This window comes from Antedon bifida, chromosome 2, assembly GCF_963402885.1.
Source record: "Antedon bifida chromosome 2, ecAntBifi1.1, whole genome shotgun sequence".
Classification (NCBI taxonomy): domain Eukaryota; kingdom Metazoa; phylum Echinodermata; class Crinoidea; order Comatulida; family Antedonidae; genus Antedon; species Antedon bifida.
In genome coordinates this window covers 4,540,159-4,556,554 of record NC_136227.1, presented here as the reverse complement: position 1 = coordinate 4,556,554, position 16,396 = coordinate 4,540,159, and the positions used below count along the sequence as shown (strand labels likewise).

General features: G+C 34.9%; 2 protein-coding genes across 2 annotated transcripts; both read left to right on the top strand.

The window, feature by feature from the left end:
- The first annotated feature begins 1,804 nt into the window (after window positions 1-1,804).
- Window positions 1,805-6,690, top strand: LOC144835345 (solute carrier family 2, facilitated glucose transporter member 1-like). The gene is made up of 11 exons (XM_078690431.1): window positions 1,805-1,812; window positions 2,403-2,527; window positions 2,746-2,861; window positions 3,087-3,252; window positions 3,519-3,572; window positions 3,841-4,040; window positions 4,125-4,235; window positions 4,711-4,812; window positions 5,122-5,200; window positions 5,381-5,508; window positions 5,662-6,690. Exons 1-11 carry the CDS (start codon window positions 1,805-1,807, stop codon window positions 5,830-5,832), a joined length of 1,260 nt encoding a protein of 419 aa, XP_078546557.1. The 3' UTR covers window positions 5,833-6,690.
- A 188-nt stretch (window positions 6,691-6,878) lies between these two features.
- Window positions 6,879-15,732, top strand: LOC144835344 (solute carrier family 2, facilitated glucose transporter member 5-like). Its single transcript, XM_078690430.1, has 14 exons — window positions 6,879-6,935; window positions 7,244-7,276; window positions 7,452-7,613; window positions 8,310-8,470; window positions 8,949-9,073; window positions 9,426-9,541; window positions 9,725-9,887; window positions 10,518-10,571; window positions 11,128-11,327; window positions 11,737-11,847; window positions 12,289-12,390; window positions 12,935-13,004; window positions 14,696-14,823; window positions 15,493-15,732. Exons 1-14 carry the CDS (start codon window positions 6,879-6,881, stop codon window positions 15,661-15,663), a joined length of 1,653 nt encoding a protein of 550 aa, XP_078546556.1. The 3' UTR covers window positions 15,664-15,732.
- The last annotated feature ends 664 nt before the right edge of the window (window positions 15,733-16,396 follow it).

Genomic DNA, 16,396 nt, shown 5'->3' with positions numbered 1-16,396 from the left:
GAAAATATTATAATATTCAATAACCCGCTCATTATAATACAAAAATAATTAATTTTCTGACGTAATTAATGACACCAGCTTGTCGGCATAAAGAAATAATCGTCTCCGCGTTAAAAAATTAAAAAAAATTATAAAGCAGTTAATAATTAATAATAATGATTATTAATATAATTTTGACGCGCTCGCTTTGAAGATACCGAGTAAATGGTTTAGAAGTCTTTACTTGCATAGGATTATACCAGCAAAGATAGTTGACTTGGTACAAAATATTAATTCAATTTATTTAAAGGTATGATGATTTTAAATAGTAGGCCTAGCGAAGACACACGGACACGTAGAAAGTAGGCATACGTCTAGGGCACGTCACTCCATTCAGCATGACCAAATATGGATCAGAAAGCGATAATCTGATCTCTCCGCCACCAGTGTCTGAGGTATAGTGTTGAATCCCCTCTTTTTAGAGTAATTAATTTTCTCTGTACAAATAATTTTAAGGTATCGTTGTTTAGATAGTGCATCGCCTAAGCCGGATTGTTATCTGTTTTTTCTTTAACTCTTGTTCACTCATATAAAGCTCTATTTACACTATCAAACTTTGTGACAAAAAATGTGATGTGCTCAAAATAGACAATGATGATGTCATATCACTATCATAATTATTTGGATATATCACCGCCATATATGGGCACAACACTTTTTTTGTCAAACTAGTTTGATAGTGTATACCGATCTTTAAATAAATTGCCAAGGATAACCATAAGTGAATTAATTCATCCTGACATCTGACGGGATTTGGACCCAGGAATGCGAACAGCTTTATTTTACAGTCAGAATTTTATAGATTTATTTCTTTGCTTATTTAGGTTTACTTAGGTTGTATACTGATTTAAGTTTATTATTTAAGTCATGTTGGTTTTTTAACGTTATGATAAAGCTACAGTATTCAAACAATTTACATTTACAAGAGTGCATGACGACTTTATGTAGCCGGCCTATCATAATGGTCAAGCAAAGCTTTTATACATTTCAGGGACGGATTACTGCTTGTTTGCTGGTGTCTTCGTTTGCGGCAGCCATCGGTACATCTGTAGTCCTGGGCTACAACTTAAGTGCGATGACCGGACCTTCTGCTGTATGTTTGAAATATTCTTATTTTAGGTTTTAATATAAGGAATATCCGCCCTGAGCGGGTTCCCCTCCTCACCAAACTTAAGTACTTAACCTCCCAGTACAATTTCGCTTGATAACCCCATTACCCTATTTTTTTAAGTAAAAAAAAAGCGTAAAAATTTCAGTCACAAAGAGTTATTTAAATCAATGGTTCCATTTTGATACATTTATTTTTAAACTGTAATTTCTTATGCATTTTTGTTTTCTGAATTTTGTGTATTTAGTTTCAACTTTCTCTGTAAAGGCAAATTTGCACAGACGAGCGTAACGTAAAATCGTATCTATCCTCAGCGGAAACCGCCCATTTGCTCCGCGTTGTGTGTAAATGGTCATAAGGAATAACATAGAATCTTAATTTTTTTCATTACCCTTACCGCTCGTCCGTGTCAATTGGCCTTTATTCCCTCTTCTCCTATTTACAGTTTATTGTTTCATTACAAATATGATATCAGTTTGATCATGTGTATATTTTCGCCGACAGTTTATACAGAAATTTTACAACCAGTCTCATTTTGACCAATATGGAGAATATATTTTGGAGAGTCAAATCCTGTTGCTTTGGGCCATTACTATTACCATAATCAGCGTAGGAGGATCCGTTGGAGCACTTTTAGCAACTCCCATTTCTAATGCTATGGGAAGGTAATTTGAGGTTCATCCTATAGGCGGAGTAGCTATTTATCATGAATAGGTTACTGTGTTGTTGTTCATTTTCTTTCCATCACATCTTTAACATTTTCCGTTTTCACAGCGCGCCAAACGATTACAAACTGTTGAGTTGAAAATTGATTCTGCGCACGAACCTACCTAAATATACGAGCATGCGCAGAATGATATAGGTACAAATGTAAAGCGTACACACATTTTTTAACAGCTTTGAAACGCTTTACCAAGGTATTATATAACAACTATATATAATATCGTATAACCTCACACACTGCATACTGTACTAACAGCGTATTACGTCACACATCGTATACCAACAGCGTATTACGTCACACATCGTATACCAACAGCGTATTACGTCACACATTGTATACTCGTATCAGTATTACGTATATCATACTACGTCACACATTGTATAATAATATTACGTCACAAATTGTATACTGATATCGTATTACGTCACGCATTGTATACCAACAGTGTATTACGTCACACATTGTATACTCGTATCAGTATTACGTATATCGTATTACGTCACACATTGCAGTTCTGTTTCTTTTCTGTAGACGAAGTGCGATACTTGTGACGTGTGTTGTATCCATTATTGCATCCATTTTTATGGGAATTAGTCAGCGTGTAAATATTTACCAATTCGTTTTCGTAGGTCGATTTGTTATTGGTATCTCGTCAGGTAATATATCAATTATATTATAGATATTGCCTGCTTAAAGGTTTATTATAACATTTGCGATCCTCTGAGGTAATTATATTGTTGTCGAGGAATATGTTCCCGAAGGGCATTGGACGTTTATGTCTTTTTTAGTAGTACCTTATTATATATCGTATCTATATTCGTACAAGCTGCTACATTGTATACATTTAATAATGTTTAAACTTATTACTACACAGGGGTTTCGTCGGTAGCGACGCCAGTTTACTTGGCTGAAATCTCACCTGTTCGTTATCGTGGAGCGTTCGGCTCTATCCACCAATTGGGAGCGTCACTTGGTATATTTTCAGCGCAGGTAAATGTTTATATAAAATACATAGCCTACATACCATATTAATACAAAATGTCACGGTTGATTTGACAGCAGCTAGGCCTACTAAATTCTGAAGTAGACAGCTTATGAATGTTGTTGCTCTTCCGTTTAGTATTATCCTGGTCCGCCTCTGATGGAGTTTGAATGAGAGCTTTTTAATAAATAAAAATAATGTTGATAACATACATATAATAACACATTTTGTAGATTTTAGGATTGTATCCTCTTTACACACAAGAGTTGTGGCCTGTGTTGCTTGCATTGAACGGTGTCCTGAGTTTGATCGGATGTACTGTGCTACTCTTTTGTCCGGAAAGTCCTAGATGGTATCTCATCACATCTAATTCAAGTGGGCCTACTGAAAAAAATAAAGGTAATTTCCTCTGAAATTGTATTTTACTGTGCCGTGAATTGTACATTCACTTTAGAGGATAAAGAAACTCTAGCTACAAAAACATGTAGACGTAATACCTCTATGGTGACATTTTCTGCCTGCAGGCATGACATAAAGAGTTTATCGTCGCTAGACATGACACCGTAAACTCAGGGTATAACACCCACCCCACCCATCACCCCCTCCCCCGCCCCTAATTGGTATGTCCAGCTTATTATGCATTCAATAATTGTTTTTATTAACAGAATCCAAAAATCTACTTGAATATGATGTCATAAGATATAACAAAGCAGTGAACTGTAAGTAAAGCTTAATTCCCGTAACGACGTTAGCGCAACGCGCACGTGGAGTGTCATAACTGCAATTGATCAAGAATAAAAAACAAACCAAAACGCCAACTGGTGGCGCTACGTAAATAGAAACAAGTCTACATCCTTCTTCAATTACATCCTTACCCAAATCTAAGTGCTCTGTTCCATTATCTTTTCTTTTAAAATAATTTTATTCTATATTATTATTATATATATAATATATTTAAAAAAATAATAAATAACCGCCTCTTGATAGCTTTGAAGCGTCTTCGAGGTACAGATGACGTTGATGATGAAATCCAAGAGATGCTGTTCGAACGTCGACAAGAAGCGACCTCTAACAGTTCTTCAGTCGGTATACTGGATATACTTAGGTTAAAAGATCCGATGTGGAAATGGCCGCTGATCATTTCAATTCTTCTCCATTCAAGTCAACAACTTGGAGGAATAAATGCCGTAAGTATTGTATACTGTGTATTTAACTATAAACTGCCCTCTACGAACTAGGTGGTAACGTTAGACTTCACTCTCTAATTGTAGGTGTTGTATTACACAACCGAACTATTTTCAGAGGCAAATTTAAGTGAAGATGTTATCAAGCTTGCAACGTGTGGTACTGGCCTTGTGACCATAGTAACGGATACCATAACGGTAAGGTTTTCTTAACAATATTAATACTATTTTATAAACATTTCCTTCACAATTTGTAAACATACAAATATTTAGGCATTGTTTACAACACATTCCAATTAGTCTGGGTTCCAGACGGAGTATTGGCACATATGTTTCGTATACTACCTGAGCTTGTATTTCAGACAAACATCGAAAAGCCTCGAAATAACTACAGACTTGGGGCAAGTCTACATTCCAATATGTGTACTCTAGTATATAGTCTATTTTTGTGCTAATCAGCCAATGTTATTTTGTATTTTTTATGTAGTGCCCAGGAAGTCGGTTTTATTTTTCGATTCTAGCTCAAATATAGTTAACGACACGCCGACATGCCAACATTATTTCTTTTTATATTATGCTAAATAGCTTCATAGACTACTACCATTACAGTAATTCAATTCACCTTTTTTTTGTTCTTTTGTCCATAATACATATAAACATTTTCCTCTGTCAGATATTACTTGTTGACAAACTTGGCAGACGATTTTTCTTGATATTTGCATATTCCCTTATGGCGGTAGCAACAGCCTTTCTAACCGGGACTCTATCAGCAAATGTAAGATTTTTTTAAAACTAATTATTAAATAATACACTACCACGTTCATTTGTTGATTCAAACACAATATAGTAAATGTTAACTTTACTATAAAAAAAAAGTCACAATTATACCTGCTTTAAAGCCTGATAAAAATGTATCACTACACTGCAGATGTACCTCTTTCATTTGTGGTACCTAGAATTCAATTTACTATTCACGCTGAATATATTTGCATTTTATGTAGTAACAAGTAAAACACATTTGATGAATAAAAAAATTGTTCAACCTTTAAATCAAATTGTGTTTTGCCTCTATTTATTTCTTCAACAATCACAGGGTGAAGTTTGGTCAGTTTTGTCTATTGTTGCTGTATACATGTTCCTTTGTGGTTTTTCACCAGGACCAGGTAAATATTCTAGTCTAGTATGCGGTATAACATTTGTTTTTCATGATTCTTTATCATTATTTACTATTGATTATTTAACGTATTTACTGACTTGCGATAGTCGGTTAGACACTATCTACTGACAGATAAGATGCAGAATCAAGTGATATAATTAAATTAGTGACTTGGTTTAACTTTCAGGAGCCATGACAATGGTGATTGTCCCGGAGATTTGGACACAAGGCCCACGTGCCGCGGCTATTACTATTGCTCTTCAATTTAACTGGTGGTCTAACTGCATCATAGGAATTGCATTTCCATATATGTTGGTAAGAAGATAGCATTCTCTTTTTTAATGGTTTTTGTTGCAGTAAAAATTTCCAAACAAGTCTGTAACAAGTTTTCCAAAACTATTTCCAACGCCCTCTCTCTCTGTAAACTGGTCTGTTTCTAATTTTCACAATTTTCCTTTTATTTTTCAGACCGGTCTAGGGGGATATTCTTTTCTGCTCTTTTCAGCCTTTTTAGCGATGGTTGTTATATTCTTTTACTTCTGTGTACCTGAAACAAAACATAAAACCTTTGCAGAGATTTATTCACATTTCAAAAACAATACGTCACATCATGGTAACCATATCGAAATGTCAGGTTGATGACCTATGACGTACACGCACACGCGTGTATTTCTGATTATAACTAGTTTGTTTCATTACAATTAACTGATTATCGCGTGTTACTCGCGAGTCAATTGAAACGTCGTCTGTTGTATAAAGCTTGGTTCCAACCATGACGCAATGCAAGGGCGCAAGCGCAACACAAGTAATTTGACCAATCACAAACGATGGGTTATACGAACTGTCCATTGGTCAATTGAATTGCTTTAACCAAGTGGATTTGACACAAGACCAGATGCTTTGTTAAACTACGACTTGTTATTTACAAATGTAATGTTTTTTTCATATCACATGAGCCTTTTAGTATTAGTGAAGTTGTTTTTATTTACACGTCATCGCAATATTATAGGGCATTTATTGAACCATGTGGCTCAAAAATACAATACATGATAGCACAATTGACAATTGCAAATCGTACGTTGTGATAGAACCCGCTACAACGCTAAATTGTAACGAAATAACGAAAAGTAACAAGCTATGTAATTGTCCGATATGATCAGTTCACATTTGTTGGTGCTGCGTTGAGTAATAAAACAGAACCACCCGATGGTATGGAATAATAGAATAGACGATAAGGGTAATTATGGTATTAAGATTTTAATAGTAGTTCTATTGGTGTGATAGTATAAATATTAGGTAATTGATTATGATAACACTAATACATTAGCATGATATAAAGTTTGCGGTACACCACACAGTTCTGAAAAGATCTGTTGAGTTTCATGACGTTTCGATCAATATGCTTTGATCTTCCTCAGGAGTGAGAATAATAAATTGATTATCTTGTTTATATGTTGTTTATAAAGATTTAAATCTTTATTATCTCTGCATACGATTTTGGTATTGATTTTCCTGATTCAGTGTAGTACTGCATAGGAACGCCAGCACAAAAAATCTACATACCAGCTTACCATGGTGATTAAAAGTTATTTGCAAAGTAAAATACAATCACAGGATCAAATAATATATATTATATATATATATAAACCAAACCCATGTTCACACTACTAATACAAACAACAGCAATGTCCAGTTGGCTTACTTTCGTCGGAAACGGATCTCGTGGAAACGGTCGTATAATGGTAAGACAAGCAATTATTTATCTTATCTATCATAATTAAAATCATGAGTAAGTTAACATTCTTTGTGTTTGTTTTGCCAGATTTTTTTCGCAATTCCATACTGGCAACCGATCCGGCATGGACTTTACAATCTTCTGGTTTTATTTGCATATCATATTTTATTAATTAATTAATTAATATACAGTTTTTTTTATGTTAAATCGTCGTAGAAAAAAGAAAAAGCATTTTGTTTTGTTAATTGTCAGAAGTAGTGTAAAGGTAACAAAACTTTATTTCATGATTTTCTTTTTGTGATTTTTTTTTCAAAGGGTCTTACGACTACAGAAAATAAACTGTTTTCTGTAAGATCCATGCAATATACTGTATACCAATGCAATATATATTCCTAAATAAATTTGAATAAAAATTGTTTTCATTGAATTTGTATAAATGTCCTGTATAGTAGACCAATTCTATGCCATTGATTTTATGTATTTAATTGTTGATGATGCAAAACATGCAATTTTCTTGTTACAGAGAGGCCGAGTTAACAGTGATGAGAGTAGTAGCAGCTGTGGTTTTAGCACCGGGGATGGTGGTGGTTTAACTCTATGTCTCATTGGATCGTCTTTGGCGGCAGGGCTAGGTTCATCGCTGCAATATGGTTATAATATCAGCGTCATGACTGGCGTATCGTCAGTAAGTCTTTCTACTAATATATATTGGTTCTTAGTGGGGCACAACGTAGCTGTACACGCAAGTGATTTGACCAATCACAAGCGTCAATTTGTATGATTGCGTTCTTTGGATGGACACAACGCACGAAGTAATTTGACCAATCACAGGAGACGTGTCTATTATAACTTTTCATTAATTTGTCAAATTAAATGCACTGCGCGTACGTTTTTGAGGTGGGTCTTACTAGGAATAACCAATTTGCAATAAATGTATTATTCCTTAATATTCTTAACCTTACACTGTACAATGTTGGGGATGAGATTAACTATAATGGAACAATTCATGTCTTATGATTCAATAGTATTATTTAATTGCTTACTGTATAAATAACTGATTTTAGTTGCTGAAGAAAAAAATGCTGGTAACAATGAGTCAAAAGTAATTCAGCACAACTGTGCTATACCAGAGATAGTTGTTTTGAATTTATTTCCCTTTTTGTTAATAATACAAGATGTATTGTCCCCCAAAAACAAGAAATATGAAGATTAATTAAATCAGACTTTCAATATGTTATTTTGTAGTTTTAATAAAGTTAATAAAAGAACCCAAAAAAATATTTCACTTATAAAACCGCATGTTTTTCGTTCCCGCAATTCATTCACCTTCTGAAAATGTTAGTATAATACTCTCACCTTCTTAATGTTAATTTGTTTACAGTTTATTCAGACATTTTACAACGAATCTTATTATTCAAAAACTAATGAATACCTGTCAGAGAATCATCTACGTTGGCTATGGGCAACGACGATTGCAGTGTATTGTATTGGAGGGTCGTGTGGTTCACTTATTGCCATTTCTTCTACAAACTTTTTTGGCAGGTAAAGATTTTCGTCACACTTGGATGCAACACAGAAATGTAAGCGCGTCGCAGGTAATTTGACCAATCACGACGCGATGGGTCATCCGAACCTGTCGTTGTTGTGATTGGTTAATTCACGTGCGTTGCACCTACGTACTGTACGAAAAATTCAACAAATGTTTTTCTCACACGTGTTACTGCCATAATAGGCTTTTTTTTACATTTGCTTTATCCGTCTTAATTATAACGTTTTTAAATGCAGTTAAATGCAGCCCAACACAATCTTTCTATTTATTCGTAACGTTCCACTGTTTAGGCCTGTTTAGCGTACCGTATACCCCGTAAATGAATCTTTACCTATTAAACTTAGCATATTGCCAATAATATTATACGATCTTTGTCAATAATAATCTGCTTAGAATATTTGGTTGTACATACAATTACAAACGTCATCAATGTTTATTGTTCCATACGTTAAACGATACTTTATATTTCAGAAGAGGAACGTTACTCCTCAACAGCATTATCTCGACATTTGCGGCGCTGTTCATGTTCATCAGCAAGTACATTAATAGCTATGAAATCCTTATTCTTGGGCGTTGGATTATGGGAATTGCTGTAGGTAAGTTGTCACTATTATTTACGTATAAACAGTAGGTCTACAAGCCTTTTACTATGCAAAATACACTGAAAAATATCATTTTGACTTAGTAACCACATTTGTTATGCAGTTATGCTGCCACCAACGTTTTGAAATACAGAAACCTGAACAATATCAGTGGCCTTACTAAACTTCATAAAAAAAAAAAAAAAAAAATTATTAATTTTAAAATAAATATAATAATAATATATATAAATACTAAATTAATTTTTACTCATTAAGTGATGATTTTAAATATTCTTTAAAAAAAATGATATTAAAGATATTAAATGATGATTATGAAAGATTATTATTACATTACTTTTTATGTCAGGCATTGTGATTGTAGCGGTTCCTCTTTACCTGTCTGAAATATCACCAGTAAGATATCGAGGCGGTATTGCGGCATTCCATCAACTGGGCGTTGCATCTGGAATTTTATGCGGACAGGTAGGCCTAAAATGAACTAAAGGTATTACAAAACACGTCAAACAATTTAGGTATAAGTTAAAATAAAAATGTGCCATCTCTTTAAAATGATGTCAACAAATAAATTCATTTTTTATTTTGTGGTTAGTTAAGTAATAAATGTGTTTTCCAAATTAAAACATCAATATTCATTATTTTATTTAGTCTATAGGATTATATGCATTTTATTCCGATACTAAATGGCCGTTCGCGCTACTTCTGACTCTATTTATAAGTTGGATTGGAGCGACATGTTTGTACTTTTGCCCGGAGAGTCCACGATGGCTATTACTGAATCGATACAGACCTTGTTCTAGAGGAAGTACGGGTAAGTTAACACTGCATACATATACCTTAATTTGACGGACCAACCGACCTACTGATAGGTTCAATCGACCAGCAAAACAGCTAACCATTAGCTGTGGACGTATACTACTCTTAAGCGTGGTTACCACTAGAACGCAACACAGCGACGTATCGACGCAAAGTGTTGTATTGCGTAATCACAAGTGGGAACCGACGACGCAATAGTACTGCTACTGTTTGATTTCACGCAGGCGGGGGCAAACACAATTTTTAGGAGGGAATTTGCTTACTTTACGTAGATTGCGTTACGTTGCGTCGCCAGTGGGAACCAAGCTTAAACGAGTGAATAACGTGGCAGTGCTGACAGGACTACTGACAGTGGACTAACGGCCAATTCAGACAACGGTGTACGACGATGCCCGACGGGATAAAATAAACTATTTAATGTTCTCCCAACGACCTAAACATTACGCCTGACGCTATATCAAGACGACTCGTCTCGTCGGGATTCAACTCAGACAGCACCGACGAGTCAAGACGTTTCGGGAGGCCTCGTCGTACGATGCTCTCTGAGTTGACCTTAACTGACCAGCCAACTCAATTAGTGAATAATATATTAAACAAAGATACATGCATTTAATTTGTTGAATAGATGAATCACAACTATTGGTTGATAATGGCATTCAGAAAGCTATAGCAAGAAAAGGTCAGTATTATTAATCATGCAATCTATTTAATGTAGTGATGACAAATTTTAGATAATGTTATCTTAATTGTTATGTATTATTGATATTAATAGCGGAGAAGATTATTGTTATTCTGCCATGTCTATTCGAGTCAAATGGTCGAGCGGTTAAGGCAAGGGCGCCGTTTACCGTGCCACCTAAAGAGCCAACAATATCGGCAAATGTTCGAGGCCGACTCGCTCCTAGTTTTGGTGGTGGAACAAGTCTTCTCGGATAAGGAGTATAAACCGTAGGTCCAGCGTCCACTAAAGAACCCAGTTCGTCATTCGAGACGAGTAGGCGATTACCCCGGTGGTTCACAAAATATCAAGGGGGATTACCACCTACTAATAGGACAGTGATTAACTTACTATTGGTAATCTTTTGCCACATGTACCTAAAGACATGAAATATAAATAAAAACTTGTTCATGATAAATATGTAGGCTTACTTTTAAAAATTTGCCAAAATAATTTATAACTATACAAGATAAAAGAAATTAAAATGTGTTTGAAAAGAAATATTTTCTGACTGTAGCTCTGGTAAAACTTCGAGGTACTTTCGAAGTGGAGGGTGAAATTAACGAAATGCTGAGAGAGCGTGCAAAGTTGGAAGATAGCATTGACGGCAAAGTCAGTATGCTAGATTTAATCAAATTAAAGAACCCAGTGTGGAAATGGCCCCTTATCATCTCCATTGTGTTGATCACGAATCAGCAGTTTTGTGGAATAAACGCGGTAAGTTGCAATAATACATATCCGGGCTGGCATTTATAAAAGTTTTTGCTGAAGTCAATATTTATTACAAGAAGTAAAACTGAGACTTTATTTATCAACAATTTTTATCCTATTATAGGTTTTTTTAGATCTAAATCTAAATCATTAAAGTGACTACTGTAGTTAAAGTTAAGATTATTTTAGCGTGATAAAGAAACTGACCATTTGGTTAATATTGGTCTGTCTGTAAATAAAACAAAACGTTTGACTTGCTATCTATTTATCAGCTAAATATGAATAAGTATTATGAAAAGATACAGTTACTATCATTTTCATTTTGATAAGTGAACTTTTATTGTTTTCAGAGTTTAGGCCTAATCTAACATTTGCAATGCGTACAATTTTCATTGTTAATGATCGTTTCTTGTAGATTATGTATTACACGACAGAAGTCTTCATGGCAGCGGGTTTAAATGAGGACACGGTACGACTAGCTAGCCTAGGAACCGGACTCATTCCTACAACTATGGCTATTGTAACAGTAAGATATAAATTTATATATGGTATAATCTTGTTTTTTCTACTAATACTATTTTAGTTTTCGCAATAGCCATAGATGAAATACAGTCATTACAAAAATACACTTTACCAACTTTATTTAACACGAACATATATAGTAATAAATGTTATCACCCTAAGGCATGAAGAATGTACTATACTAACTTTACGATTGGCTAATGAATAGACTAACGAAGTGGTGGTTGTTTTCGACGTAGACTACGTTGTCGGTTACTGAAGCTTTCATCGTCCAATAGGACTCAACGCAAGCGAGTTGACCAATCACAAGCAAAAATTCGGATAAGACATCTCTTCTGATTGGTTAAAATTGCTAACGTAATTGCGTTACGTCATAGTGGGAACCAAGCTTTAGTACCACCTCTACCAATATCTAACATATTGTCAATAATATAACTATTTATAGATCTTAAACGTGGACAAACTTGGACGTCGGTTCTTCCTGATTGTTGCGTATTCTGTAATGGCTGTTGCAACAGTGTTCCTATCAATATCATTGCTATCCTCAGTGAGTTACTCAGGAAGCTATGTCTACACTATCAAACTAGTTTGACGTGCTTAAATATGGTAGTGATATGCCCAAATATGGTAGTGATATGACATCATTGTGTCCATATATGGGCACATCACATTTATTTGTCATTATAAAGTTCGATAGTGTAGATAGAGCTTTTTTTAACGCACACATACGTTTATTTGTTAAATTAGGAATAATGAATTAATGAATTTTAGAGCTAAGTACTGTAGGCCTATAATGATTTTAAAATCTAATAGTATAATTGTTGCTTTTAAACTTAAAATGAAAGAAATAAACGTTTAAAACAAAATGAATTACATATATTTATATAAAAAATTAACAGAAACTATTAGTCAAACAATGTGGAATACGATGCGTTATACTTGTATTTAAATAGAAAAAACATCGAATAAATAACATTGTGTGCACATGGCTAGATCCAGCTTGTTATAATAGTTTAGTATTTAGCGCCCTCTATTTTTTTAAAAACTTTTTTTAATGATAATTGATGTATTGTTTCTTTTACCGTTTATAGGGTTCTGCCTGGTCATATTTTTCGATTGTATTTGTGTATATGTTTATACTTGGATTTTCACCAGGGCCAGGTAATACTAAGTTTTTTTGACCAGGACAAGATTCAGTGACGTCATAACAAGTCCATTATTTTATCTTGGTGCAGGTGGCGAACTAATGGTTTGTGTCGTCACAGGTCCTGGTCTTAACAACATCGAGAGTGGCCTTATCACGATCGTACAGTAGTATTATGTTAATCACATACATCATAAAGGGCCTTTCACACCTGTTCCGGCACGGTTCCGGTCCGGCGAATCGAACATCAATGTTTCGTTTTCACGACGCTCCACGCGGCTATGCGCCAATCGATATGCGCGTAGCCGCGTAAAAACGAAACATTGACGTTCGATTGGATTTGCCGGCGCCGGACCGGAACCGTGCCGGAACAGGTGTGGAAGACCCTTAATGTATGCGCGCGCGGTAATGTTTAAAGTAGTGTGGACAAAGAACTTATAACACAAGAATCTCCTGTTCGTCCGAAGCGCGTAACAATTTCGAAAGGCATTGTGGGATAGAATAGAGCTATGGGTGGCGCCATTGTGAGCCATGGAGTAGGGCGCCCGCATCAAATTAGAAAGTCAAAATCATAGAGGGGATCTGCTAATACTCTAGGGGGGGGTCGAGTAATTGACTGAGGAGTAGGGCGCCCGCACCAAATTAGAAAGTCAAAACCATAGAGGGGATCTGCTAATACTCTATGGGGGTAGACTAATTGACTTCCTAGTTTGGAGGGGGCGCTTCTCCATGCTGTGAAATGGCGTCACCCAGTTTGACCTTTTAACCCTGTACTTCCGATACTGTGTTTTGAATGCAAATTGAAGAACAGGAGATTCTTGTGTTATAAGTTCTTTGGTGTGGAGATGTAACTCGGTGATTAACATGCTTGTCATGGTTCACCACTGATCCAGTGTAATGGTAACTCTTTATATTCTCAAATGAAACTTACGCCCGTATTCTTAAACCGAACTTTAGTAATTCGACTTCAAAAAGGTACTAAGTTTAAACCAAATTCGATTCATTAAAGAAGTAATCAGATTTGAAGTTTTTGAACTACGACTTACTTAGAAATACGGGCGGTAGTTTATAAATACGATACATAACAGTTTATGCATCCCGGTAAGTGGGTTCCCGTGTCACTGTTGAAAATAAATATACTAAACTCTTAATTATGGAAGAAAGGAGGTGAGAGAATTTGAAAATAAGACTGTTGTGTAAAATTCGTTAGATGTATTTCATCAGGTGTTGCTTCCAATGAATAATACAACAAGTAAGGGTCATTATTACTACAAAAAATACAATATCTTAATGGACTATCGAGATTGTGTCCACACATGCAATGTATGTAACACTGAAGTAGTCATTAGCTGATGCAATACTCTCTATACAAGCATGTTACCATTTAGTGATTATTTAAAAGAACAAGGCCAACAGCCATAAGTCGCGTGCTAAAACGCATAGTGATACCAGACCGACCGACCGACCGACATAATGAACTAAAGAGTCGCGTCCACGCGACTAAAAATTAACTAATACTCTAACTCTTATGAAAATGTATTAAGAATTTGTTTTTTTAAGGAAAGATTTGTATACATCTTGTTACGCGCGTGACAACACTAAACACCACACGCGCGTATTATTAGTCTGCTTCGGTTAACCGTTTTCTTTGGTAAAGTCATATAGGATATTTCAGCACCCTATCAAGTTTAATCCTCTGTTTCCACAGGTGCGATGACGTTTGTGGTAATACCAGAGCTTTGGACTCAAGGCCCCAGACCTGTTGCAATGGCGTTTGCAGGACAATTTAACTGGTGGTCAAACTTTACTGTTGGACTTGCGTTTCCATTTATGTTGGTAAGTTTATAGTAAAGGAACATAGTGCCAGGGACAGCATAAGATTAGGCTTGGGTTCCCACTTAGGCGTAACTCATAAATAAGTAATTGGACCAATCACGACAAAATGAGTCATATGGATTGTCGCTTGTGAATGGTTCAAATTTAAAGTTTTAACTATTTTGGTTAAAAGATATTTTAACATATGTATCAATTTTAGAAAGCCTAATTAATTACTAAACTAATAACTGACTAACTATAAACGGTAACGGGCACAGAAACAGTGCTTGCTGGGTCTGTATCTGTATTAAACAGTATTGATAGCAAAAAAAGTTAAAAAATGTGAATACTAAAAGAATGAATTATAGTATGGTGAAAATTCACAATTGCAAGAATACATATATGGAAATGTATTGTAGTGGAGCTGTAGCTTGGTAGTTACCGTGCTTGCCTTCCAATCCCAGGGTCCATGGTTCAATTCTAACCTAGTTCCAGCGGTAACTAACCTTTTTACTACTCCACTCCCTAAGCCTCTCGCCTAAACTAGTTTATAAGCACGATAAATTATTAAATAGTTTATAAATCCTGTAATTGGCAAGTTACTCGCTGTTGGATGAATATGAAATAAAAATAAAATAATTAATAGAAATAACTTGGCCTAATTGGACTACTTGATATTCTATCTTGCAGGAAGGTATGGGCGGCTATTCCTTTCTAATCTTCACTCTGGTTTTAGTAATAACCGTTCTCTTCACGTACTTCATCGTACCCGAGACGAAAAACAAAACGTTCACTGAAATTGTAACTAGTTTTCAACGTAACCGATTTACGTCCTCGGAAAGTTTTGAAATGGTCAACTAAACTAATATATTGGAAATATTTCATCTGGCTTTACAATAAGCATAACAAAGATTTCTTTTTGTAATAAATAAAAAAATTATAAGCGAACTTACAGAACGTTTCGAAACCTGACAGGTTTTATTCTCAACTGGCGTTTCATCGTCTAGCGTTGTTTATCATATGACGCCAGTCAGGTTTCGAAACGTTTTGTAAAGTTCGCTTATAATTATTTTCTTGGTTGTTACAAAAAGAAATCTTTGTTAAACTAATATATGAAACTATAAATATTGGCTAAAATAATAGTATAGGTAGATGTTCGATAGTAATTATGGAACTTTATTAACTTAGAAAATAGGATTTACGAATAGTATAATTCATCTAAACCTTATTTAGCAACGTTAATTTAGACTGAAATATACAAAAACTCGTTACGTTAAGGTTACGACGGTGTTAATGACAATTGGATTTAATTTCGCCGTAGTGACCAGTAATGGATACGGCGACTGCTGCTTCGATTACCCGACGCGACTTAAAATACCATGAAACAATATATCGTAACTTTTTGCCTCTAGAAAAAAGTAAAATAGTTAATGCATGCATACAAATCCAGTACTACTTTTTTTTCATTATTAAAGTATGAACAAATTGTTTTCCTCGACAGAATATAGCCTTTTAAATAATTATTGCTTTCATTTCATTGTTAACATCTGTTATAAGAGCCTAATACAAATGTGACGACTTTTCACATTTTCAG

Excerpts from the sequence above, each read along its gene's own strand:
- LOC144835345 (XM_078690431.1), top strand. Across the intron at positions 4,813-5,121 it reads CCGGGACTCTATCAGCAAAT|CAATCACAGGGTGAAGTTTG; the intron begins GTAAGATTTTTT and ends TTATTTCTTCAA. Across the intron at positions 5,509-5,661 it reads TTGCATTTCCATATATGTTG|ACCGGTCTAGGGGGATATTC; the intron begins GTAAGAAGATAG and ends TTTATTTTTCAG.
- LOC144835344 (XM_078690430.1), top strand. The coding sequence starts at position 6,879 with ATGTCCAGTTGGCTTACTTTCGTCGGAAACGGATCTCGTGGAAACGGT. Across the intron at positions 9,074-9,425 it reads GATTATGGGAATTGCTGTAG|GCATTGTGATTGTAGCGGTT; the intron begins GTAAGTTGTCAC and ends TTTTTATGTCAG. Across the intron at positions 13,005-14,695 it reads TGGATTTTCACCAGGGCCAG|GTGCGATGACGTTTGTGGTA; the intron begins GTAATACTAAGT and ends CTGTTTCCACAG.